Raw genomic sequence first — 25,221 nt, 5'->3', positions numbered from 1 at the left:
AAATTACATACACTTTGAACTTGAGGACTGCTAATGTTTTTAGTAATGAATAGAAATCAAAATAGTATTATAATACTCATCTTATTTTTCCTTTAATTTATATCTAATTGTAGGATCCCAAATTCTAGTCCAAATTTGTGCTATATTTAGTTGATCTGTACACCCATACACTCTGTTCATTTCTCAGATAATTTCCTTTTAAGGTAGACATTCAAACGTATTGCTATGTTCCACTGTGATTTATCTGTTTACATGTCTCTGAACTCCTGGAGGGTAAGGACTTTGTCTATACACCTTTGATTTCCAGTATAATGCCTGGTGCATGACATAAACTATTGTTGTTGAATGAAGGAATAGGATTTAAATATACAAACATTGTATCAAAATTTATAACACTCAATTACATGTTATATTACACAATGTCCATCTAGAATATTACATACCCATGTAACAGATCTATATAGTTCACAGCTACATTAAAAAGTTTTTAATATTTGAAAAATTCAAAATGATACATTTTGAACACCATAAAATGTTACATGTATCGAATTTTACATAGTATTATGTTATAATAACCTGTAAACTAGTTATTACACACACAGAAACACACTGTTTAACACAGTATTCACTGCGTAATTTTAAGATGGAGGCACTGAATAATGTAAAAGTTTGTGGAGATTAAAGTCAGGTAAACAAACCTGTATTTGGATTGTCTAGCACTGCCTTACTGATTTTGCCTATTTCTTTCTGAACCTGAATTTTCTGTGACTGGAAATATCTAATATCAAACCTCTTAGGGAATTGGTTTAAGGATGGAGCTAATCCATATTAAGGGCCTGACCTTTAGCCCTTCAGGAATTTTAGCGGCCACTTTATCCCTCAGACGTGAACTAAGTAAAGGTGTTTAATTTTTTAACACGAGTCTCTCTTCCAGTGAGGAAAACCTACCCGGACGCCAAATTTGTCAATTCAGAGAGTCCAGATAAAACGGTAAATGCTCAAAATAATCCGCCTCTAACTCTGACGGACTGCTAAACCCGCAGGTAGCGCTGGGCGGACTTCCACTATCCCAGCATTCCGCGCGCCGCTCCCGTTACTCTTCTATCCCGTCTCTATGGTAGAGCCGGTCTCAGAGGCGGCAGTGGTGTTGGCGACTTCGGTGAAGAAAAGTGAGAGTTCCAACTTTGCTCTTGGCCCGGGAGGGTTTTGGCGCGGAGCGTTGTCATGTCAGAGAAAAAGCAGCCAGTAGATTTGGGTCTCTTGGAGGAGGACGACGAGTTCGAGGAGTTCCCTGCGGAAGGTAACTGGCTGGGCCCGGGCCTCTGGGCCGCGCGGACGGTGACTCAGGCCTCCGGGTAGAGTCGGCGCGCTGGGCACGCCGGGCGCTTGGGCTCGGCCTCGAGGCGCCCACGGGAAGTCTGGACCCCTGCGGCCGGCTCTGTCGAAGCTGTGCACGCGCTACCCTCCGTGAGAGCTGCTTCGGGTTCGGAGTGTCACGGTGGGCCTCACCGGTGAGCGTCACCGGTGAGGCTGAATGCCTTCTGCTTCCTCTTTGGGAGGAGCCACGGTGACCTGGGTTAGCGCCGTGTCTGGGATGGTTGGTCCTTCTGCTCTTCAGTCGGGTGACCCGCCACCTCGTTCCTGTCTGTATAAATCTCTTTGCTCTTTATTTTCTCGCAGTGTAGCAGCCTGCCTTTGTCCTTAGACAAGCCAGAATTAAATTGTTGTTCCCGGTTAGGCCAATTTTGCTTACTTTTAGGACTTTAGAAATGAAGGCTGCGAAGAAGGATGGGAGGATCACGTGTTGGGTAATACACGTTATTGCCTTATCCTTGTTCCTTATTTTGGATCACTTCAAGCTAACAAGTTGAAGGGTCTGTAAGACCCTAAAACGTGTACGTTTTTATTAGTTTAATGGTTACTAAGACGAACTGTAGGTTTTTCATTGTAAATAATAGCAAATAGCTAACATTTATTGGGTGGTTACTTGTCTAAGTGCTTTGCTTGTATTAGTTCATTTTCATAGTTCTGGCAATTATTAGGTACTGGTGCTACCATTTTTCAGATAAAGAAATTGAAGTTTGGAACTATTTAAAGAAACTTGTCCAATGCCATAGCTGGCTAGAAATGATGGACACCTGGCCCAGTTGACTCCAGCGCTCTTAAATCTTTTGATGTACTGCTTCTGTTTATTTAGTAGATCGTTGTTACCAGGTGGGTTTTCAGAATTATTTGCTTAATCGGCTGGTTATGTATAGGATAAATGCTTGTAAGAAAAGACTACTGTTGGGTAGCCTTTCTGAAGGTGATGGGAAGAGAATTGGTTAATGGTGTACAAATCTGTTAAGCAGTTACTGCTTCACTAAAGTTGTGTTTAATTGTACCCCATCGTGATTCTATTGTGCATAAAACCGCATAGCTCGAACATTTGTTTTTTTATTTATGATGTACTCTATTAATTTTCCTTACAGAAGAAGACATTAGTGTGCATAGGACATAAACTAACCCAAGTCACATTTCAATTATGGGATTCATTATATATTGAGGGGATTGTTTTGTTTTTGTTTTGATAGTGGATTTATCTGTCCAGACATGTTTTCTGTACCTCACTTTAATGTTGGTTCATAATCTAACATAGAGCCATACAGTAACAAAAAACTCGCTTATTGAGGACAGGATCCACTTTTTACTCAAACTTCATATTTCAAATAGTATTTATCCATTGTTTATCACATACAAGGTAGAATGTTAGGCATTTTATTTACATTTTATAGTCTAATTATCACCATATCTGGGAGGAAACTGTGGCTTAGATTTAAAAAGTTTCCATTAAGTAGCCAAGCCAGAATCTGAAAGGTCTAAGTGACTCCCTAACACAAGCTTTTATTTTTACCTTTAGCAAAGTACGTGTCACATAGTAGGTGGTTAATAAATATTTCTTGAATGAATGAAGTTGAGAATTTACTACATTGCAAGCTCTAGAGATAACTGTGTACCTAATGATACACATGATTTTTCTCAGCAACTTTCATCAATTTTGCAGAATATGTAGTTTTTTCTTATTCTAAGTTTATGTTGTGTGAGCAGCAATTTGTTCAGTTTGGTAGTTACATAGTAAAAAGTCTCATTGAGAGGAAAAGCAGAGAATGTTTTTGTTTTTGAAGAGGAAGGCCTCTCACAACAGACTAATTTATTAGCATTAAGTAACTCACCATTTATTGGTCACCTTATAGAATATTTGCTGTCTTCAGGTTTGAATGTGTAGAACCTAATTCATTTAGGAATTTTTCCATTTAGAATGAGAAATAACATTGCAATGCCATTGTTCTGTTCAGTTTTCTATGTTTCTCTTGTTTATAATTTAGACAGGTTTTCTTTTCATGTTAATTTGAATTGAGATTTTGCTGGATACAAAATTACCCCACTAGGTGAAATCAATCAATATTTACTAATAAAAACTGCCCTTTAAAAAACAAAACTAAAAGAAAGAAAAACTTGGAGAAATATCATCAAAGAATTATTTCTCTTTTGAAACTATGTGTGTGTGTGGCGGGGGGGAAGGGGGCACTTAGCCATGGTTTAATCTCCATTGCTGCTTAGTGTGATCCATGCAGTTTTGGCATTACCTGGCAGCTTATTAGAAATGCAGCATCTCCGGGCACCTGGGTGGCTCAGTCAGTTAAGTGTCCAACTTCAGCTCTGGTCATGATCTCACTGCTTGTGGGTTGGAGCCCTGCATCTGGCTCTGTGCTGACAGCTCAGAGCCTGGAGCCTGTTTCAGATTCTGTGTCTCCCTCTCTTTCTGCCCCTCCCCCACGCACTCTCTGTCTCTCAAAAATAAATAAATGTTAAAAAAAGAAAAAAAAGAAGTGCAGCATCTCAGTCTAGAACTACTGAATTGGTTTAGACTTTTGCAGTCTAAATCTTCCTAAAAGATTTGTGTATGCATTTAAAGTTGGAGAAACACCCAAATGGCCTATTTTGAATATTTTAGTATTTAAGTTTTCAGTTCAACTATTATAATAGTCCACTTCTCAAGTTCTCTGCCTTTTTTTGGAAATTGTCTTTCTTGTGATTGTCCTTACAGTAAATGTACCATTGACAAACTCACTAACAGATACAACTTAAAATGGCCTGTAATCATCTTTTCTATGTATAGGAGGTCTGATTTTCAGGGGCCTCGTTTCCTGTCTGATCCAGAAAGTGGATGATAACCATTGTCTAGGGCAGAGACTGTTACATGAAAGCCATTACTGATATTTGACTGGTTTGACTAATGGATTGTCCATCTTTTTGGGGAGTGTTGTTGGCTACATCTCATCCTGGATAAGAACTTGTTTGGTAGAGTGTCATTCAGTCATTTTAAGAAAGGGGAATTTCTATTTTAAAAAGGAAACTAAGATAATATGTTTTCATGGAGGGCTCTTTGTTTCTTCTGAACAGTTTTTCAATGTGAGGTATAGCTGTGGGAGGAGGAGGGTAAGGGTGGTTCTCTGAAGGTACAAAGGAACAATTGCTTTTTTTTTTTTTTAACTTTTTAGTCTGTAGATCTGTGTTACATTGGCAGTTCACAGTTATTCTAATTGATGGGTGTGTAATCTGGTCCTTAAGCAAAAACCGTTTAAAAATCCTGTTTAGGGGGCCCCTGGTAGCTGGGTCTGTTAAGCCTCTGACTTCTGCTCAGGTCAAAATCTCAAGGTTTGTGAGTTTGAGCCCCATATCCGGCTCTGTGCTGACAGCTCAGAGCTTGGAGCCTGCTTTGGAATCTGTCACTCCCTCTCTGTCTGCCCCTCCCTCCCTCCCTCCCTCTCCCTCTCTCACTCTCTCTCTTTCTCAAAAAATAAATGTTAAAAAAATTTTTTTTTAATCTTGTTTAGGATCTTTGTGAAATGCATTCTGCAACTTTTTGACTGTTTAAACTGAGAATAGGCATATATTAAGAATTTCAACATACTGGGTGTGATTGATTATAATTAATTTTGAAGGCTTTGGCATGGTTAGAATTTTAGAACTGGAAAACAACTTAAAGTCTAGAGAAGATAAAACTTGTCAACCTTATACAGCTAGGTTGGTGGTAGTAGAGCAGGATCTAAAACTGAAATACTTTATAATTTATTTGAAACTTCAAACAATTTTTCATACCAGATATTGAAAGGGTATTAAAAATATTTTCATTAATCTCCTCCCTCTGACAATTTGAAGTGGGTGAGAGTAAAAGTGGGAAGAACAAGTGGGCCTTTAGGCTCTTTTATTCTCTTCTTTCTGTGCCAGAATTGAGAGGGGTTTTTTTTTTCTTTTTTTGAGGAAATAACTTTTTAGAATATTTAAAAGGAAACTGAGTTTCCTCCAGAAGCAATGATATTTACAAGAAAATTCTGTTAAATACTAAGTATTCTGTAATTTTTCTACAATCAGTGAAACTGCTCTATTATTTGATAAAATCAAGAGCAGTATACTACCTAACTTCCTACCCTCGAGAAATTGCTGACGAAGAGACTGTTATTGATGATGGTCCCCTCTGGAATAACTGAGGTACTTCACCTAACAAAGTAGAACATCTTATAGTGGTTCTTATCCAGGGAAATATTTTTGGATGTCACATTCACTTGACAGATGCAAATGTGAAATCATGATCATGACCAGAATTTAGGGGTAGAGATGAAGGATTTTAAAATGCTTGTTGTGCATAGACCAGTCCTGCACAAGAAGAATTGTCCTATGAATAATGCCAGTGAGGGGCACCTGGGTGGCTCAGTCGGTTAAGTGTCCAACTTCTGCCTGGGTCATGATCTTACAGTTTGCGAGTTTGAGCCCGGCATCAGGCTCTGCACTGACAGCTCAGAGCCTGGAGCCTGCTTTGGATTCTGTCTCCCTCTCTCTCTACCCCTCCCCTGCTCATGCTCTGTCTGTCAGAAATAAATAAATGTTAATAATGCCACTGAAAAATATTTACATGAACATTGGATACCAACTGGACTAAACCAGCGATAGGATTCCTTAGAATCTTTAAAAAAATTTTTTAATGTTCATTTATTTTTGAAAGAGAGAGAGAGAGAGAGAGAGAGAGAGAGAACCCAGAAGGGCAGAGAGAGATGGAGACACAGAATCCGAAGCAGGCTCCAGGCTATGTGCTGCCTCACGAGCCATTGGATCATGACCTGAGCTGAAGTTGGATGCTCAACTGACTGAGCCACCCAGGTGCCCCCTTAGAATCTTAAATGTAAAGGTAGATAGAACTGATACTATGTCAGATAATACACTAGTCAGTTAACTAGTGCCAAAGGGGCTCTGCTATTTTCAGTTATTAAATGTAATATAATGGACCTGTAAATAATACCATCACACATTTAAATTATTTACATGGTGGTAGCAAGAAATAGAGAAATCACTCCCTCTCTCTGTGCCCTTCCCCCGACTCGCACTCAGTCTCTGTCTCTCTCTCTGTCTCTCTCTCAAAAATAAATAAACATAATAATAAAAAAAAATTTTAAAAAGGGGCGCCTGGGTGGCTCAGTCGGTTAAGCGTCCAACTTCGACTCAGGTCCTGATCTCACACTCATGGGTTCAAGCGCCGCGTTGGGCTCTGTGCTGACAGCTCGGAGCCTGGAGCCTTCCTTCAGATTCTGGGTCTCCCTCTCTCTCTGCCCCTCCCCCACTCTCACTCTGTGTGTGTGTCTCTCTCTCAAAATTAAACATAGTAAAAAAAATTTAAATAGAGATATAATTTTTATTAAAAATTAAGAAAAAAGATAAACACAATGAATGGCGGAGAGCCTGTTGAGTGTCCATTCATGGTAATCATATGCAAGAAGAAAGTTTTTGAATCCTGAGATGGAAAAAGCACAATGAATCTAAGATCAGACCTAGGTTCAGAATCCGTCTTTCATCAACTTTTTTTAGCTTGTCAGCTCATGCTGGTTACTTAACTTCTTTAAAATACTTTTATAGTATAATATATAGCATAAAAGGGCATAAATTAAAAAATAAAAGCACTGTTTCTCCCTGCCTTTCCCCCAAAACATTTGTTATGCTCCAGGGTAGCCACTGTTAAATGTTTTTTTTTTTTTAGTATCCTTCCAGAAATTATGTATAGTGTGTTTTTATATATTTTAAAAATACAGAGGACTATATTATATATACTATTTTTCATTCTAGAGCAGTTCTCATTCTCAGTTGGTCTTTGACTTTCATGATTTTGACACTTTTGAAGTTTACAGGCCAGTTATTTTGTAGGATGTTCCTCAACTTGGGTTTGTCTCATGTTTCCACTTGATTAGATTCAGGTTCTACACCTTGGCAGGGATATCATAGTTGTGATTCTGTGTTCTCATTGCATCCTATCAGGTGGAACATGATTCACATTTGTTCCATTACTAATGATGTTCACTTTGATCACTTTTCTAAGGTAGTGTCTGTGAGACTTTTCCAACATGGCTCATTTCCCCTTTGTAATTAATAGACATTTTGTGAAACTACAGAAATACAATATTCATTAGCAAACTTTCAATTTATTCACTTGGTTATGTATATCCGTACAAACTCATGGATTCTCATTTAATGGGTTATGATTTTTTGCTATTGTCTATTTCAATCCTCAAATTGTCCTATCTTTGAACATGGAAAACCCCTTCATACTGTCTTCTGTGACCTTTTGACATATCACCATCATTTTTTGTGTGTTTTCAAGCATTCTGACACAAAAAGGTTCCCCTCCTCTAATCCTGGAATTAGCCATTTCTCCAAGGCTCATTTCTTTTAGTGGAGAATGATATTCAGAAGGCAAGATCTTAACTCCAGTTGTGGTCATTGCTTTGGGGAATGGAAGGAACTAGGAAATACACAAATGTGTGTATACATATATACACTTTTACATTTGTGTATGTGTGTATATAAAATCATGAGTTCACACGGTATCTCCATTTACATTTCAACACTACGGAGTTCATTCTCATTGATTTCCATATTTGTAACTCCCTTCCAAACAGTGAGAAACCTGGCTTTCTTATCTTAAATATATCTTGTATTTGTTATCCTCTTCCCTAGCCAATTTTTGTTGCCTTCTCTGCCCACAGATACCTTCCTTTTGTCACTTGGGCTTCAGCATTTTTTGCCAGGCCACCCACTTCCCTCCTAACTTCAGCACTGTATGACTTCTTCACCCTGTTCAGGTCTGACACACCAGTCACGTTGTGCTGCCTCTCTATAGGAATGCCCTCTTGGCTCTCCTTTGGGCACTGACACCTTACCTGAGATGAGGTGCATTTCAAATTTTGACATACATCTTCACATTGCCTTTTAGAATGGATATACCAATTAATATTTCTATCTACAGTTTCCCTTTTCCCTTGTAAGGTTGCCTACACTCCACATTAAGCGTTTTAGTCATTGTGAACATGAAATGAAAATGGATGAAAAATGAAATCTCATCATTTTGATTTGTATTCATTTGAGTGAGATTGACCATTATGTTTTTCCTTAAACTGTTACCATCTTAATCCTAAATTTCTTTATATGTAATTTGTGGATAATAGAGTCATATAAGTACTGCATGAATATGTTAATCTATTCAAACTACCATAGCAAAATATTGTAGACTAGGTGGCTTAAACAATGGAAATCTATTTTCTCACAGTTCTGGATTCTGGGAAGTCCACGGTCAAGGTGATGGCTGATTCAGTTACTGGTGAGGACTTTCATTTTGGCTTGCAGACTGCTGGCTTCTCATTGTGTCCTCACAAGGTGGAGAGAGAGAAAGGAAGCTCTGTAGTGTCTCTCCCTGTAATGGCACTAATCACATTATGAGGACTACACCTTCGTGACCTCATACAACCCTAATTACCTTCCAAAGATCCCATCTCCAAATACCATTACATTGGAGGTTAGGGCTTCAACATAAGTATTCTGAAGATGGGGAAAGGAGACACAAACATTCAGTTCATACCAGTGATAAATGTAGAATGCATAGGACAGAGTTTGGCACAAAGTGGTACTTATTCAATAAACATTAGTCCTCTTTCTTTTCTTCCCTCAGATCTTCTTGGGGAATTGGATTGAATATTTGGTATTTACTTAGAATTTGAATTGTTTTTGACATTTTATTTGTAATTTTAGGTATATCCAAAATTAAGCTTGTTTATTATTTAAAAATTGATTTATTGTTCAGTATTAAAAACTTATAATATTGCTAATTTTCTTTCCAAAAGTATGTTAAAAATAGTTTTATTATTCATATAGAATATAAAAATATTTATAAAACAATAGCATATATTGTTTAAGGATGCATACAGATGTATAAGAGGTATAAAGAAACACAGGGGAGTGAAAAACCCCCAAATCAAAATACTAGTGTTTCGCACGGGATAGTGAGAGGTGTGCCTCAGGGATATTAAACAGTAAAACTTACTTTGAAAGCTATCTGATTAGCTGTTTCACTGATTTTATAGAATGAACAAGCAATAAGCAATTGCGACTTCGGTATTTAACCTTATTACTGGTTTGTTGTTAAATATTTCTCATTGAAAGATGTGATGAATTGTTGAAAACACTGAGGGGAAAATAAAAGTTTTGAAAGCTATATTTACACTCTTTTTCTGAAGTATTAAAAATTCACCAAATATTTTTTTTTCCTGTTTTGTGTTGTGTTGTATATGTAACTATTTGGTAGAAATGGTATTGTCTTTATTATGGAACATATTTTTCTTACTTTCTTTACCCCTCAAGTTGATGTGAAGTGATTAGCACCCAATAAATGATTTATTCATTCAATATATGCTTGTTGAGTGCTTCCTATAAATCTGGCACTGAATGGTGCAGAAAGAATGATGTTAGCTGCCATTTATCAGTGGTAAGTGCTGTATATACATAGTTTTATTTAATCCTCATAGAAGCCTTTTGAAGGTTTTATGCTTGGGGCTCAGCAAAATTCAGTAGCTTACCAGGTCACAGTTAACTAGAGGCTGCACTGAGGCAAATTTGACTCCTTAGTTAGATACATGTCTTTGAACTTAGAAATATCAATGCCCAGGGAGATAGGGCACAGTGATTTTCATAGTCAGCTTGAGCTTTTTAGTATTGTAGAAGTGCTTATCCTGGGAGGTGGGGCTCCAAGCTTTTCCTTCTCCATCTCCAGTTAAACCAGAGCAACTTTACTTTTGCCTATCATTATCTTTTGGGCTTCTTCTGGGTGAGATTTTATTGAGTTTCCTTCCAGTGGTGGGGCAGGGAATTAGACAATGTGGTAGTAAAGTGTAATAGCAGCTAAAAAGAAGGGAAAATTATTTCCAGTTCTGTACAATGTGAGCGACATTTGAACAGAGTTTTCAAAAAATAGAAATGTAGAAAAAGGGTTTCCAAAGATAGAAATGTAGAACAGTGGTTTCCAAAAGAAGGGGAAAAGAGTAGATACTTGGAGGTAGAAAAATAATGTGTATGTGTTTTTAATCTGTCTGTGAAATAGTGATTGCAATTGCAGGTAGTTTGGGGCCTAATACTGGAAGGCTTTAAGCCAAATGGCCAGTTTGGACTTTATCCTTAGATACATGAAAAGACAGTTTTTTTGTTTTTTTGGGTTTTTTTTTTTTTGGTTTGATGTATGTGAACTTCCTTTACGCAGTAGGCAGTTTAGGAAAAATCAACCCAGCAGAATTAATTTGAAAAGATAGAAAAGAGTCAAGGAAGCTGATTAGCAAGTTGTTAAAATAGCTTAGCTGAGGACTAAGGGCCTGAAATAGGTTGTTATTAGGAAAGAAGTGAAGAGAGTGATGCAAGAATAGCAAGTGAGCTTTTTGGCAACTGGTTTGACAAGGACTGTTGGGAATAGGAAGAAATCGGAGATTGTGATTTTGCATTTGTGTGTCTAGTGGAAGACAGGTGGTGGGGTTCACATCTTAATAATATGGAGGATTAGAATGAGGGAATTGAGACGTGTTGGGCATGAGGGCTTGCAAAAAATGAGAATAATGGCTTTTGAGAATTCTGTAAACGTAAGAGACAAACACTAAGCACTAACAAAGAAACAGAGTCAGCATGACTTTGTAGTGGAATCATTCTCCCAGAGGTGTGTATTTTCAGATTAACTGATGAAAAGAATTGTGTCTGAATTTCCTTTTTTTTTTTTTTTAATGTAAGAAAAATTATAGAGGTGCCTGGGTGGCTCAGTTGGTAGAGCGTCCCACTTCGGCTCAGGTCATTAACTCATGGTTCGTGAGTTCCAGCCCCGCATCGGGCTCTATGCTGACAGCTCAGAGCCTGGAGCCTGCTTTGGATTTTCTGTCTCCCTCACTCTGTTCCTTTCCTGATCACACTTTGTCTCACTGTCTCTCTCCCAAAAATAATTAAGAAAAATAAATAAATAAATAAATAAATGTAAGAAAAATTATAAATGGTTATGTAAGTTATTTTGAGCCTCTCTTTGAGCTCAAATAACTGCTGACCACAGATAACTGAAAGCTCATGAGTAATCTGGTAGCAGCATCATTTATGACTTGCTTTTCACTGTTTGGTCTGAAGTTCCTCACTGACATTTTTGGTCCTTGTTGGAGAAAATACAGTAGTATTATGGTTCTCTCCTAGGTACTAATTTTTTAGCCACTGAATAGACATTAGATCTGTAGGGTATAGTTGTTTTTGTATCATGATAACCTATAGAACTTTTTTTAAGTTTTAATCTATTTTATACAGTTTAAGCAGGAACACATGTATTTCAAAATGACTAGATTTAGTGTAGCTTCATTCTCATATTCATAAACATAATGATGTTACTGTTGTCATTTACACTTAACCTATGATGGTGAGTATACAATTAAGAATTTTTCAAACTTTCATCTGTTTTTTAAAATATTTTTCTTCATGTAATGTTCTGTATATAGATGCACATTTTTTATTTGAAGAAACTTCATTGAAGATTAGTTTGTTTATAATCAGAGGAGTTTTACTATTAAGGAATGAATGAGAATTTGATCTTCCTGAAAATCGTTAATAGGGCATTTGCAGGGACCCTGGGTGGCTCAGCCAGGTTGAGCTCCTGACTCTTGGTTTTGGCTCAAGTCGTGATCTTACAGTTCATGAAATCGAGCCCACGTGGGGCTATAAGCATAGAGCCTGCTTGGGATTCTCTTTCTCTCTCTCTCTCTCTCTCTCTCTCTCTCTCTCCCTCTCTCCCCCCGCCCCCTTGCTTGTCCTCTCTTTGTCTCCCAAAACAAATAAATAAACTTAAAAAGGAAGAATAGGGCATTTGCGACACTATTTGCTGTGAATGTAATTTCTTCTTTACTTTTCTTCAAGGAAGTATATTTCATACTTTTAAGAAATTTTAGAATGTTTATTGAAGAGTAGGGAGAGTAATTTCAAAAATAATTGAGAGAAAACCCTTTTCCATGTCAAGGTGATACTTAGACTAAGTATGTGGGATCTTTGATAGTTCAGATTTGTGAAATTTAAAGCTAGTCACAGATGTAATTCTCACTGGCAAATGTGAACAAAGCCAAATTTGGGGGCAAAGTCTTAAATAATGTAGAATTCCTAGAAACTTATGTATTAGGCATCTGTTATTGGTTATTTCCAATTCTGACTTCTTAAAATATGGTAATTTTTTTTTTTACCATTACACATCTGGAGGCCTGCACACTGAAGTAAACACAGCTGTGGTTATTTAAACAATTAATCACAATCCTGGAAATGCATTTCATGTTGAAGATAAAGTGTGTATACTTTATAAAGTCATCTACATATTGAAGGAAAGCATTAGATATGAATCAGGTATCCTTTGATTTTATTATTTTGCCCTTTTCAAAAATGGTGTTTTGGAGTTAAGTCTTTAAAAAGGAGTGATTGAATAAAATTGCATAGTTATCAATGTAGAGTTATAATTGAAAATTAAAACACAAATCAGGGATATATTACACGAAATGTCAAATACCATAGATTATAACAATCATGGCTTTTTAATTTACACATTCATTTAGTATGAGCTTGCATACATTGTAGTTTACATATATTGTAACATATGTACAGTATAGGGAATTTATAAGTGTTGGAAATAATATTTGGGTGCATTACACCTTATCACTTAAAATTTTTAAATAATATTTTTTAAGTTTATTCACTTACAGAGCATGCACAAGTAGGGGAGGGGCAGAAAGAGAGAGGGAGAGAGAATCCCAAGCAGGCTTTGCACCATCAGCACAAAGCCCAGTGTGGGACTTGAACTCACGAACAGTTCAAGGCACCCCTAAACTTTTTATATAATATGTTCAGTACATTCTTTGTTAATAAAATATTTTAAAGATTTTAAAGAATCTCAAATAAATTATGGATTCTGGTTTGTCAATGTGAATGAACACATACTTCTTAATGGTGCTCTTGTTAATAATTTAAAATGCTTAGTAATAAGTTGTAATTCAAGAGGTTATTTATTGTCTTAGATTCTTTACCTGTGATAGTCAGAAGGCTAGTATGTTCAGGGCATTTCACTCCCAGGATAAGGCATTAAGGTTAAAGAGTAATACATTGAAATTCATATGATGATTAGTGAAGAATTTAAACAGCTTTCCCACTTTTTCTATCCTTGTATACTCAAAAGTGTCAATTATAAAGTGCTGTATAATACTACTAAAGAAATACAGAGTTATCATTATGAACCTTTTTGTGTGTTCTCTGTAAAATTTTGCTCACAGTACTGTCCCACTGCACCCTCATGAGCACCTTTCTTTCTCTTGGGACTTTATTTCTACCTTCCTTTTCCTGTCCTTGCTACATTGCAGTTTAATAATATAGTTGTATGTGATTTTTTTTATACTGGAAAGCCTTAGTAATTAGCACAAAACAAGAAGCATAAAATCCTGAGCTGTCCACAGCTCTAATAGCTAATACTATTAGATAGCTACAGAGCTATAGGTTACAGTAAGACTGGAGGGAATGTGGAGGAAATAGCATTATAGTCATTGTTTACTTGCTATAAAAGGGATTGTGGATTTAGTTGTCCCCATACAAGTTCAATATACAAGAATACACATTTTGGGAAAGTTAAATTTGAGATTATTTGAAGTGCTTTATTCAGCTTTAATCTTAAACATTAAAACCATTCAGTATCTGAGAGAAATAGATCTACTGTTTGAAATGAAGCTCCTTAATTTACAGTTTGATCTTAGCTGCACCCAGTACCACCCTTACTTAATGTTTCTCTCATGTACTTAACATTGCCATTTCTGTCCCCTTATTTGTTCCTTAGAATAGCTTGTTCTTTCTGAAATTTCTCTTATTATAATGTATATAGTAAATAGTTCATTATTGATTGAGATGGCAATATGAGAGTTAACAGTACTGTTTTATCCAAATAGCTAATGATCAACTCTTGACTTAACTAAGTCACTTGTCTAGTCTATGAAGGTACAAAAATGTTATTCTTTCAGTTTCTTTTAACTTTGGGAGTATATAGATATATAAAAATGGGTTGCAGTAGCTTTCTGATTACACTTCTATAGACTAAGGGAAATCCTTAATGTGATTCCTTATTTTTTTTTAACTATCTTTACTCTCATTATAAAGTATAGCTAGTTTCACAAACAGAATAAAAATTTTCAGCATGAGCTTCAAGTTACCATAAGAAAGGAGAAAATGTAAGGCTGTCTCTAGCCCAGTCAAAATTGAGATGTAATTAATACTACTATTAAATATTACTGTTGTTAACGACCTCAGAGAATAGTGTAGGATTTGAATTTAGGTAATTACAGTATTTTCTGTTTCAGAATAATATTGCTAAGGGATATAAGAAGATTTACATGGGTAAAAATACTTCTGATTATTGAGAGTTTTTATTAATGAATATACATTCACTGATTTATATCCAGTGATTAAAGTTGGGTATACATTGTGTGTGTGTGTGTGTGTTTTAAGTAAGCTCTATGTGCAACGTGGAGCTTGAACTCATGACTCCAAGATCAAGAATCACATGCTCTACCAACTGAGCCAGCCAGGTGCCCCTAAAGTTTGGTATATATTTGAGCTTCCTAGCAACCTGAAATAAATTGCCTAAGAGAAACTTTTTCATCTTTTCAGGTACTGGGATCTTAAATTTCCCATGATCTCTTTTTGAGGAGCATTGAATGAGGTGATCGCTATTCTCAAAAGAATTTATAATAAATGAGAATTCTACATGACCCATTCACAATACGTGATATCGTTTATCTCTTCTATCTTGAAATATATACTTTCGGCTTCACTGAAACTACACTGGCCGACATTGGCCACTTGGAGGGCACTTGAGAAATGTAGTTCCATTTACCCGGTGTTGAGTGTCTACTATGACCTCAGAACTCAGTGCGGGGCATCAGAGTTGCAGATTTAAAAAAATGTGGTTCCTACCTGAAGGTTTTGAATAGTAATGGACAAGAATGGTGGTGGTATTTTAGACATCAGTGGAGGATGGGTATAAACTATGTAAGACTGGGGAGGAGGGGACAGAAAGAAGACTACAGTAATATTTACAAGGAGAATAATTCTAAACTAACAAGTGGCAGTAAGAATAGGGAAGGGGAGACTTAACTCTGGAGATAATTGGGAGTTGAAATGGAAGGGACATAATGAGGAGAAAGTAGCTAAGATGCCGCCTAAGTTTCTGGTTTGGGGGACCAGGTAAATAAATGTACTTCTATTCTTAAATCATGATGATGACGTATACTGCATTTAAAAATTTTTGTCAGTGACACAACATAATACCATGCCCATATTATGAACCATTGTTGAATAGATTTAAATTTATATGTACATTATATAAGAAAGCCTAAATTATACCTTTTGTTACTTAGTTACTTTTCTTTTCAAGTTGAAATGTTCTTAGCCATGTTTCTAATAAGCAATTACTATGGTGAAGCTTATGGCTAGGACATACTTAAGAGAGAGTGTAACTCATAATTACTGTTTTTGAAAGGGAGGGGGTCATACAAAAATACACAAGGCCTGATTTAGAGTTTTGTTTCATCTTTCATAGCCTTTTGTTGTGCAAATGCTAGGTACTGTTTTTAAGAATACAAAGGTAAATAAAATAGCTGTTAGTCTTGAGCTCAGACACTAGTAATGGACAAAGACATACAAATTGATCATTATGATTGTACAGTATGTAAGTGCTATAATAGAAATAGACACAGAAGAGGGAACCTAATGTCTGAAGGTAAGGAGGAGAAATGGGAATAGGGAAAGCTTCCAGAGATGATTCCAAACTGATTTTTTTAAAAAACTATCTTTCACACCTTTTAATTTTGAAACTTTCAACCTACAGAAAAGTATAAAAAAAGAGGACAAGGTGGGGGATGAACAAAGTGGGTGAGGGGTCAAAGGTGTAGACTTCCAGTTATAAAATAAATAAGTCATAGGATGTAATGTTTAGCATGGTGCCTACAGTTAATAATACTGTATTGCATATTTAAAAGTTGCTAAGAGAGTAGAGCTTAAAAGTTCTTATCACAAGATAAGATTTTGTAACTATGTATGGTGATACATGTATACTAAACTTATCGTGGTTATCCTTTTGCAACAAAATGTACAATTGAATCATTATATTGCATACCTCAAACTGCTATAATATGCCAGTTGTGCTTCAATTAAAAAAAAAAAAAGCAACATGGGGTGCCTGGGTGGCTCAGTTGATTAAGTGTCTGACTTTGGCTCAGGTCATGATCTCACGGTTTGTGAGTTCGAGCCCCGCATCAGGTCTGTGCTGACGGCTCGGTACCTGGAGCCTGCTTCAGATACTGTGTCTCCCTCTGTCTCTCTGCCCCTTCCCCACTTGTGTTCTGTCTCTCTCTCTTTCAAAAATAAATAAACATAGAAATTAAAACAACAACAAATACCTGAGTTTTGTCAGTTGCTAACATTTTATTGTGTTTATTTTTATTATCCCTCATGATTAGATTAAGGGTCAACATTTTTAGTGAGAGTACTGTACTGAATGGGTGATGTTTATTTCTCACTGCATCACATCAAGAGATACATGTCAAGTTGTCACAATTTATTGGTGATGTTAAGTTTCATCATTGGTTAACATTGTGATTACCAGATCTCTCCATTTTCCTCTCGTAAGAAGTATGTAATCTATCCTGTAGTCCCAACTATTTTTTACTTACCAGTTTTAGTATCCATTGTTGACCCTTGCCTAAATTGTGCTGAGGGTTGCAAAATGGTGATTTTCTAATTCTGTCATTCTTTCTGCATTTATACACCTGAGAATTGTAAAGAGGATCTCCTCCCCAGTGTCCATCTCCCAACATATTGCTATGAATGCAAGTATTTTTAAATTTAATTCAGTGTGTCATTCTTTGTGATTATCAAGTTATTCCAGATTTGACCAGTGGAAACACCTGTAAGCCAGTTTTTGCACCTTTTGACATGTTTTCAGGCATTATAAAAAGGAATCTCATACTTACCTATTAATTGCCTTATTCCAGATCTGAGATCAGTCCTTTTAATGGGCAATGGTATTTTAACTAATTAAGGTGTTTTAACTAAGTACAAGTCAGTGCGAGTGGTAGGTTTGAAAGATGGCAAAAAGACGAAGAGATGAGGAACAGCATGTTTGATGAATAGAAATTTTAAGCCATTTCAAAACATGAAGTAAAGTTAGGCCTGAATAAAAATGAAGAGCTTGTGGATTGTTCTTCACTGTTAGTTTCACATTGAGGAAATGTGTGTGAGTGAGTACTAACACGAGTGAATTGTCCAGTGGTTTTAAATTTAGATAATTTAAAAAATTAGATAATTAAAAATACATATTTTAAATCAAATATGTTATATAAAATCATAATTTTTTTGTGATAAAACCTAAAGCTATGTCAAGATTATAGTAGGTGGTCTATCTTAAGTAAGAAAGCAGAGTATGCATAAACTCTCTTGCTTCTGGGATGGTTTGATGTATTAAAAAAAAAAAAAGTATATAATGATATTATTACCCTGGAGACTAGATTTTTATCAGGACCAAGAGAGTAGAAGGAAGAAGACCTGATAGAAGAATATTGCCATTGTATAGGTAAGAAATGATAATGGGAAGGTCTGAAGTAATAGGGAAGGAGATGTTAGTTTACATACGTGTTTTCTGAGTATACTAAATAAAAGCTAAAATCTAATCCATCCCCCTGTAACCAGAAGGGAAGGAAGAAAAAAGGAAATTGAGAAAAACTAAAAGCTACAGCATTACTCTTTGAGCATATTTATATTTGTGCTTCCTTTAAAAATAAAGATTTTATATTAGTAGGCAAATGTTAGTGATACTTACATGTTAGTGATACTTAACAATTTCTTTTACTTTTCATTTATGTATGAGTTATCCTTTTTTTTTATGTTTAGCAGTTTTGAATTCCAGGCTGGTATCTTCCTGCTACTCAACTTGCTTTAGCAGTGTTGGTGCTGTTTTGAAAGATTGTAAAATAGACCTTATAAAAATCAGCCCAAGGAAAAATCAGGAAAGTAAACATCCTCCTGAAATTATATTAAATTGTCATGGCAAATAGAATGTATTATATTAACTTCTGTTTTAGATTATCAGCCAATATAAGAATTGAGAACAAGACAGTAAGTATAAATTGAGATTTAAAGAGGAAGATTACCATTATTTTATAAATATAAATATTTATTTTCTATTTATTATATATTATTTATATATTTATATATTTTTTATATTTTTATATTTAGATGTTTTTATAAATATTAGATGTTTCAGATTGTGAGAGTCTTCAGTGGACAACTTTCTGAATATATATTTATATTTAGATGTTTTTATAAATATTAGATGTTTTGGATTGTGAGAATCTTCAGTGGACAACTTGCTGAAGTTTTTGTATATGGAAATAACATATGAGAAGTATTTAGACAGTGTCTGTTTCTGTTTTTAGACTGGGCTGGTTTGGATGAGGATGAAGATGCACATGTCTGGGAGGATAATTGGGATGATGACAATGTAGAGGATGACTTCTCCAATCAGTTACGGTAAGTTTTAAGCCAGTTTTTACATAGCTTAGTATTAATTATAAGGACGGAATATGTAGCTTACATATGATAGCTGACCTCTTTAAAAAAAGATAATCTTTGAAATATGTTTTTGAATTATGAAAAGGAAAACCTATTACCTTCATCTTCTATGTTTCTAAACATGAATACTTTGTGTAATTGTGCAGAATTTTTATTCTTTCTAGTTGCTTTACAAAGGTAGTTAAATAGAAGCATATTTGCTATTTTTAATTTCTGTAGGTTTAATTCTGTCAACGTTAATATTCCACCAATATTGAATAACTCAGCAGAAATTAGAATCACAGTGTTAGGACCTAATAGATTGGTAATTCTCAAACTGGAGTGGAGATTGGGGTGATGTGAGTGCACTTTTTCATATTCATGTACAAATTTACCTAATATGATTGATTGAAGTAAAATTCATATATCATTAATCATTTTAAAGTGTACATTTCAGTGGCATTTTGTATATTCACAGTGTTGTACAGCCATCATCTGTGTGTAATTCTGAAGCATTTCCATCACCCCAGAAGAAAACATCATACCTATTTTAAGTTTGTTGATTTATTTTGAGACAGAGAGAGAGAGAGAGCAGACATGCACATGAACAGGGGAGGGACAGAGAGAGAGAGAGAATCCCAAGCAGGCTCAGCATGAGGCTCAGTCCCGTGAACCGTGAGATCATGACCTGAGATGAAATCAAGAGTCATGCTCAACTGACTAAGCCACTCAGGTGCCCTGAAACACCATACTTATTAAACAATCACTTTGTGTTCCTCTCTTCCCCCAGCTCCTGGTGACTGCTAATTTGTTTTCTGCCTATAGATGTGTCTATTTTAGATATGTCATAAAAATGGAATCATATAATATGTGATCTTGTGTGTCTAACTTCTTAGAGTTAGCATAATATTCTCACATTTCATCCATGCTGTAGCATGTATCAGTACTTCATTCCTTTTAATGGCTAAATAATGTTCCATTGTATGGATATGCCATAGTTTGTTTATCCATTCATCAGTTGATGGACATTTGGGTTTCCAGCTTTTGACTACTGTAAATCGCTACTGTGAGCATTCATGTACAGGTTTTTGTTTGAATACCTATTTTCAGTTTTTGGGATGTAATCCTAGAAGTGGAATCTCTGGGTCATATAATTCTGTTTAACTTTTTGAGGACCTGCCAAACTGTTTTCCACTGCAGCTGCACAATTTTACATTATTACCAGCAGTGCAGAAAGGTTCTAAATTGTCCATGTCCTCATTGAAACTTTTTTATCTTTTTTATTATAGCTATCCTAGTGGGTGTGGACTGGCTTTTTCTTGTAGTTTTGATTTGCATTTCCCTAATGACTAATGATGAGCCTTTTTCCATATATTTGTTGACGATTTGTATATCTTCTTTGGAGAAATAATCTAAGTCCTTTGCCCGTTTTTAAATTGGGTTGTCTTTTTGTTGTTGAGTTGTCAGAGTTCTTTATATATTCTGAGGACTAAGCCCTTATCAGACATATTATTTACAGATACTTTCTCCTATTCTATTTGTCTTTTGAGTTTCCTCATCATGTTCTTTGCACAAAAGTTTTTAATTATTTTGTTTGTTTGTTTTTTTAGCATTTACTTATTATTGAGAGACAGAGACAAAAAATGAGCAGGGGAGGGGCAGAGAGAGAGAGAGAGAGAGAGAGAGAGAGAGAGAGAATGAATCTGAAGCAGGCTCCAGGGCTCAAACTCACAAACCATGAGATCATGACCTGAGCTGAAGTTGGGTGCTTAACCTACTGAGCCACCCAGGTGCCCCAAAAAGTTTTTAATTCTAATGAAGTCCAGTTTATCTACTTTTTATGAATTTATTGCCAAATTCAAGGAAAATTTATCCCTATGTTTTCTTCTAACAGTTTTAGAATTTTAGATCTTACATTTAGGTTTAAGATCCATTTTGAATTAATTTTTGTAGATGGCTTGAAATAAGGGTCCAACTTAATTCTTTTGCGTGTGAATATCCAGTAATAAATACCAGTACCATTTGTTGTAGAGACCATTCTTTCCTCCCTAATTTTATTCTGATTCAACCCATATGTATCTGTCTTGGCCACAAAGTTATCTAAGTGAACTGTCACATACTTTGCTCAAATCAAGGTCTTGCAGTTCTGCAGCCTTCTAATTTTCTAGTCTACTATATTTGTTCAAAAAGAAAGATGATTTATAATAAATTAAAAATTTTAGTAATGATGCAGTACCTTTTGTTCTATACTGCCTTTTCTGGACTCAAAAACCCTACATTCTGAAGATGTTTTAGTATTTTGCTGGAGACTAAATAACAATTGTATCTATCACCTTTCTCCTCTTTTTGGAAATAGCACAATTTACCTTTCACTGTTATTCTGATACTTTTACAGTTCCCCATGATTTCTCAAAATGGCTGACTGTTTTTTTGACTATACTTTTTGCTTTTTCAGTACCCTGAGATGTAATTATGCAGAGCCTAGAAATTTTAAACTACTTTAATGCAGTTTAGAGTTATCTCACCTGTCTTAGTTTTCAGTTTTGTGTTAATGATGTTTTTCCTGTTGCAGTTTTATGAGCAAGGTAGGAACAATAGCTGTTGAACAATAATTCTGCTTTTTCTCTAAATCTGTTAATATTGCATCTATTCCAAGCATTGGATGGATCTGTCCTCATTCTTGTTTATTCATGTATGGATTTCAAGGCACTTTTTGTTCTTTGTATAGCTCTTGATCCATTCTGCAATTAAATTCTGTGTGTACAAATTCTTGCCACTTTTCTATTTGCATGTATTTTTGGTTTATATTGTTTTAAAACTAAGCAATATCAGAGAACACTCTGCTACCTTTAAAAAAAGAAAAAAGCACATTCCCTCCTTTCTTACCTCATTAGAATCATATTATGCTGTTAGAATATTTTCAGGCTTCCCACCTCTGTTGATCCCCGTTCTGAGTTCTTAGTCATATATCAGTTTTTTTCTTTTCTGTTACCTAGAAATTTTTCAAGTTGAAGCTAAATGAGTTTTATTCCTTTGTTATTCACAAAAAAGTCAAATTTCTCCAAATTTTTTTTCTTTTTTGTCTTTCAAAGTCAGACCATAGCACTTTTCTCTTAAAAATTAAATCAAGATATTATTAAATACAATCATCAGGAGACTTTTAGTAGTAAATATATTGGTAATTGGAATTTTTGTCATTACTCCTTCTTGCCTTTTTACTGGTTTGGAAATAGAACTTTATTCCTATATTATTTGTGGCTTGTTGTTTGTATAATACACCTTCACAGTGCTCTTATGTTCTCTTGTGTTCTGCCTTTAGGTTTGTGGATTTCCTTAAGAGTATAAATCCTGATACTTTTATTAGTAAATAAGATATTTCTTTTTATTTTTCTGTTTGAGTCATGAGTTTTTTCTGCATGGGTATTGATACATCACCAGTGCCAAAAAATAAAACTTTCTGTACTGGTAAAAATGTTCTATAAGCTGCCCTATCCAATATAAAAGCCACTAGCCACATATGGCTATTGAGCACATGAAATGTAGCACAGCTGGTGAACTGAGTTTTTAGTTTAATACACATGGGACTACTGTATTGGACATTGGAGCCTCAGATATTTTTATCTTTGCTTTAAAAGAATTGTCATGGTTAACAAGTTTCCTGCAGAGATGGTCTTCTCAGTCTTTGTTAAACATATAGATGTTTAATGTGATATTATAAACGATGGCAAAGAAAATATTTTACTGTGTTCTGATATTGTATATAGGTCTTAATCCCTTTAACTTTGGAAAGGCAGTACATTTTCTAGAGTCTTTCTGGTTCCCTGGGTTTCAACTCCAGATCTGCCTTTTGTTAGCTGCATGCTTTAGCAAGGATTTAGCTTTCCACTTTCCATGTTTTTCTCTTCAGTCTAATTACAACTAACAAGTAGAAGTAGAGAGAAAAAGGTTACCTGTGTCTCCAAGTAACCAAAAGTCATTATAGAGAAACAAAGGTATCAGAAACACAAAACAGAATTACCTCTTGGAGTTACTTGGAGACATATTTAGTAGAAATAGGCAGGATTATGAGATTTTCCTAATCTTGCATCACATGTTGCATGAGAAATCCAAGAAGCCAATATCGTTCTTGATTTGCTGTGTGACATATAGCTACCCTCCTATAGCAGAGTCGTTTCTGGGATAATAAGAGGAGTTCTCAAACCTACCAGTGGCTACTTGTCTTGTTCTTGTTTTGTTGAAAAAGGTATGCTGCTGTTTTTGTTTCAAATAGTGTACATTCATAGGAGTGCCTGGGTGACTCAGTTGGTTGAGTGTCCAACTTCGACTCAGCTCATGATCTTGTGGTTCACGATTTCGAGCCCCGCATCAGGCTCTGTGCTGACAGCTCAGAACCTGGAGCCTGCTTTAGATTCTGTGTCTCCCCCTTTCTCTGCCCCTCCTCAGCTGTGTTCACTCTCTGTCTCTCTCAAAAAAAAAAAAAAAAATAGTGTACATTCGCTATGTGGGTTCTGTGATGATGTTCCAGTTGTGCTGGACTTCTTTCCTCTTTCATCTCCTTGTTGGATTTTTTTACTCAACAGGCTGATGTTGCTAGTGTGTTTGTGTTATTTTGTGTTTTGTACTTGGTGGCCTCAACTTACTTTCATTTCATTTTTTTATGTCCTAAGTTCTCGCAAAAACTTTTCTTCTTCTCTAAAAATTCAGCTAATAGAGAAACGTATCATAATCTCCTTTGTGTTTGTAAACAGTTTATAAATGTGTAGTTAGTCACTATCTCCTGACAGGAAGGCAGGTACAAACCTGGACAGACTTGGTATACTTGTTAACTAAATTGTAAGCTGAATTTCAGGGATGTTTTGTTGTTATTAAGAGAAAGTGAATAATCTACATCGATTCTGTTAAAGGCAGCAGAAAACTATTGTTTAAGAAACTTTTAAAGTTATTTCCATTTTCAGTAGAAAACATATAGTCTTCAATTTCCTGAAAAGGGGCAGAGGGCAAGGGAAGCATTTTGTGCTAATCTTTTGACTCCTCAACAGGTATTTTACCACCAGCCTCTATACCTGAGCAGAAGACAAAAATGTCTTATATTAGTAATCTCTGGCTTTAATATTATTCATAGACTTTAGATCAGTATTTGTATCGTTAATAACTGTACATTTATACAATGTTTGGTCATATTTTGGCCCTGAAATAATTTTGTTGTGAACTTCTATAAAATTGAATTGTGGCAGAGACATTATTGGTGATATTTGGAGTGGTAGTTTAAGTAGCTGAAATTGATTACAGGGCTAAACTTTTTTGCAGTTGATATTTTCGAAGTATGACTGAAACTTGTGATTGAATAAATTACTTAAAATTATAAAAAGTATCTTTTTGAAGTATGTATATTTGTAATATAAATTTTTGAGGTTTTTATCCACATTTAAAATTTAAAAAGTAAAGTGTTACTTAATATTTTATAACTTATTTGTTACATATATTTTGCCTATATATAGTTAATGCATAAAATTCCCATGTACCTTTAAATTTGATTGATAATATTTGTCTTGGTTAGCACAATGGATACATGTCAATATGGGAAGCAGTCTGTTTATTCTTTAGGTGTAAATAACAGTGATACCTATTATGATTATAAAATTCCTAAAAGTTTGGTACCAAATGTCTTATGTTAGCCATATGGCTGATTATTCTTAAAATTTGTTTAAAGATTTATTATGGATAGGATATCTGTATGGTATTTTGAAGACAATATGGAAAATAGTAGCAAATCTCTCATATTTTTCTATCAGAAAACTAAGGAATTTAAAATATAAGTTTACTAATGGGAAAGCAGAATTTTATTAGCATTATGTTGATTCACATTCAATTTTCTTAATACAGATTTCTTTTAAGGGAGTAAAGTAAAGCTATTTGGTAGTATTTTAAATTGGTGCCTAGGCTTAGCTCATTGTTTTTATTAATTGTATTATTTGTAAAAACTTTGTTTCTTTATCATAAAGAATGTATAGTGATTTTGTTGTTTTGTGTTTTCTTATAGAGCTGAACTAGAGAAACATGGTTATAAGATGGAGACTTCATAGCATCCAGAAGTATTGAAGCAACCTAAACTTGAACTGTTTATTAAATTCTAGGATGGAGAACCCAGGATGGGACACTTAAAAAAGAAATATGTTTATTTCATTAGCAGCTTGGATTTATTTTTGTTTTTGTAACACACAAAATAAA

At 35.2% G+C, this 25,221-nt stretch overlaps 1 protein-coding gene across 3 annotated transcripts; it reads left to right on the top strand.

Annotated features, from left to right (window-relative positions):
- The first annotated feature begins 1,113 nt into the window (after positions 1–1,113).
- On the top strand, positions 1,114–25,203 carry SEM1 (SEM1 26S proteasome subunit). Of its 3 annotated transcripts, none has more exons than XM_042966807.1 (3): positions 1,114–1,300; positions 18,879–18,972; positions 25,034–25,203. In XM_042966807.1, exons 1-3 carry the CDS (start codon positions 1,225–1,227, stop codon positions 25,074–25,076), a joined length of 213 nt encoding a protein of 70 aa, XP_042822741.1. In that variant the 5' UTR covers positions 1,114–1,224; the 3' UTR covers positions 25,077–25,203. The 3 variants fall into 3 exon arrangements, with proteins under 3 accessions (XP_042822741.1, XP_042822735.1, XP_042822729.1); XM_042966801.1 differs by lacking the exons at positions 1,114–1,300; positions 25,034–25,203 and adding exons at positions 1,313–1,643; positions 18,337–18,449 and having other exon boundaries at positions 18,879–18,961; XM_042966795.1 differs by lacking the exons at positions 1,114–1,300; positions 25,034–25,203 and adding exons at positions 1,313–1,643; positions 18,334–18,449 and having other exon boundaries at positions 18,879–18,961.
- The last annotated feature ends 18 nt before the right edge of the window (positions 25,204–25,221 follow it).

This window comes from Panthera tigris, chromosome A2, assembly GCF_018350195.1.
Source record: "Panthera tigris isolate Pti1 chromosome A2, P.tigris_Pti1_mat1.1, whole genome shotgun sequence".
In the NCBI taxonomy this organism is placed as follows: Eukaryota; Metazoa; Chordata; class Mammalia; order Carnivora; family Felidae; genus Panthera; species Panthera tigris.
Note: the sequence above shows the minus strand (reverse complement) of the source record. Positions and strands in the feature narration are given on the sequence as shown.

Coding starts and splice junctions, on each gene's coding strand:
- SEM1 (XM_042966795.1), top strand. CDS start 1,535: ATGCCTTCTGCTTCCTCTTTGGGAGGAGCCACGGTGACCTGGGTTAGC. Junction 1,644..18,333: donor TGACCCGCCACCTCGTTCCT/GTCTGTATAAAT, acceptor TTTTATGTTTAG/CAGTTTTGAATTCCAGGCTG. Junction 18,450..18,878: donor TCAGCCCAAGGAAAAATCAG/GAAAGTAAACAT, acceptor TTCTGTTTTTAG/ACTGGGCTGGTTTGGATGAG.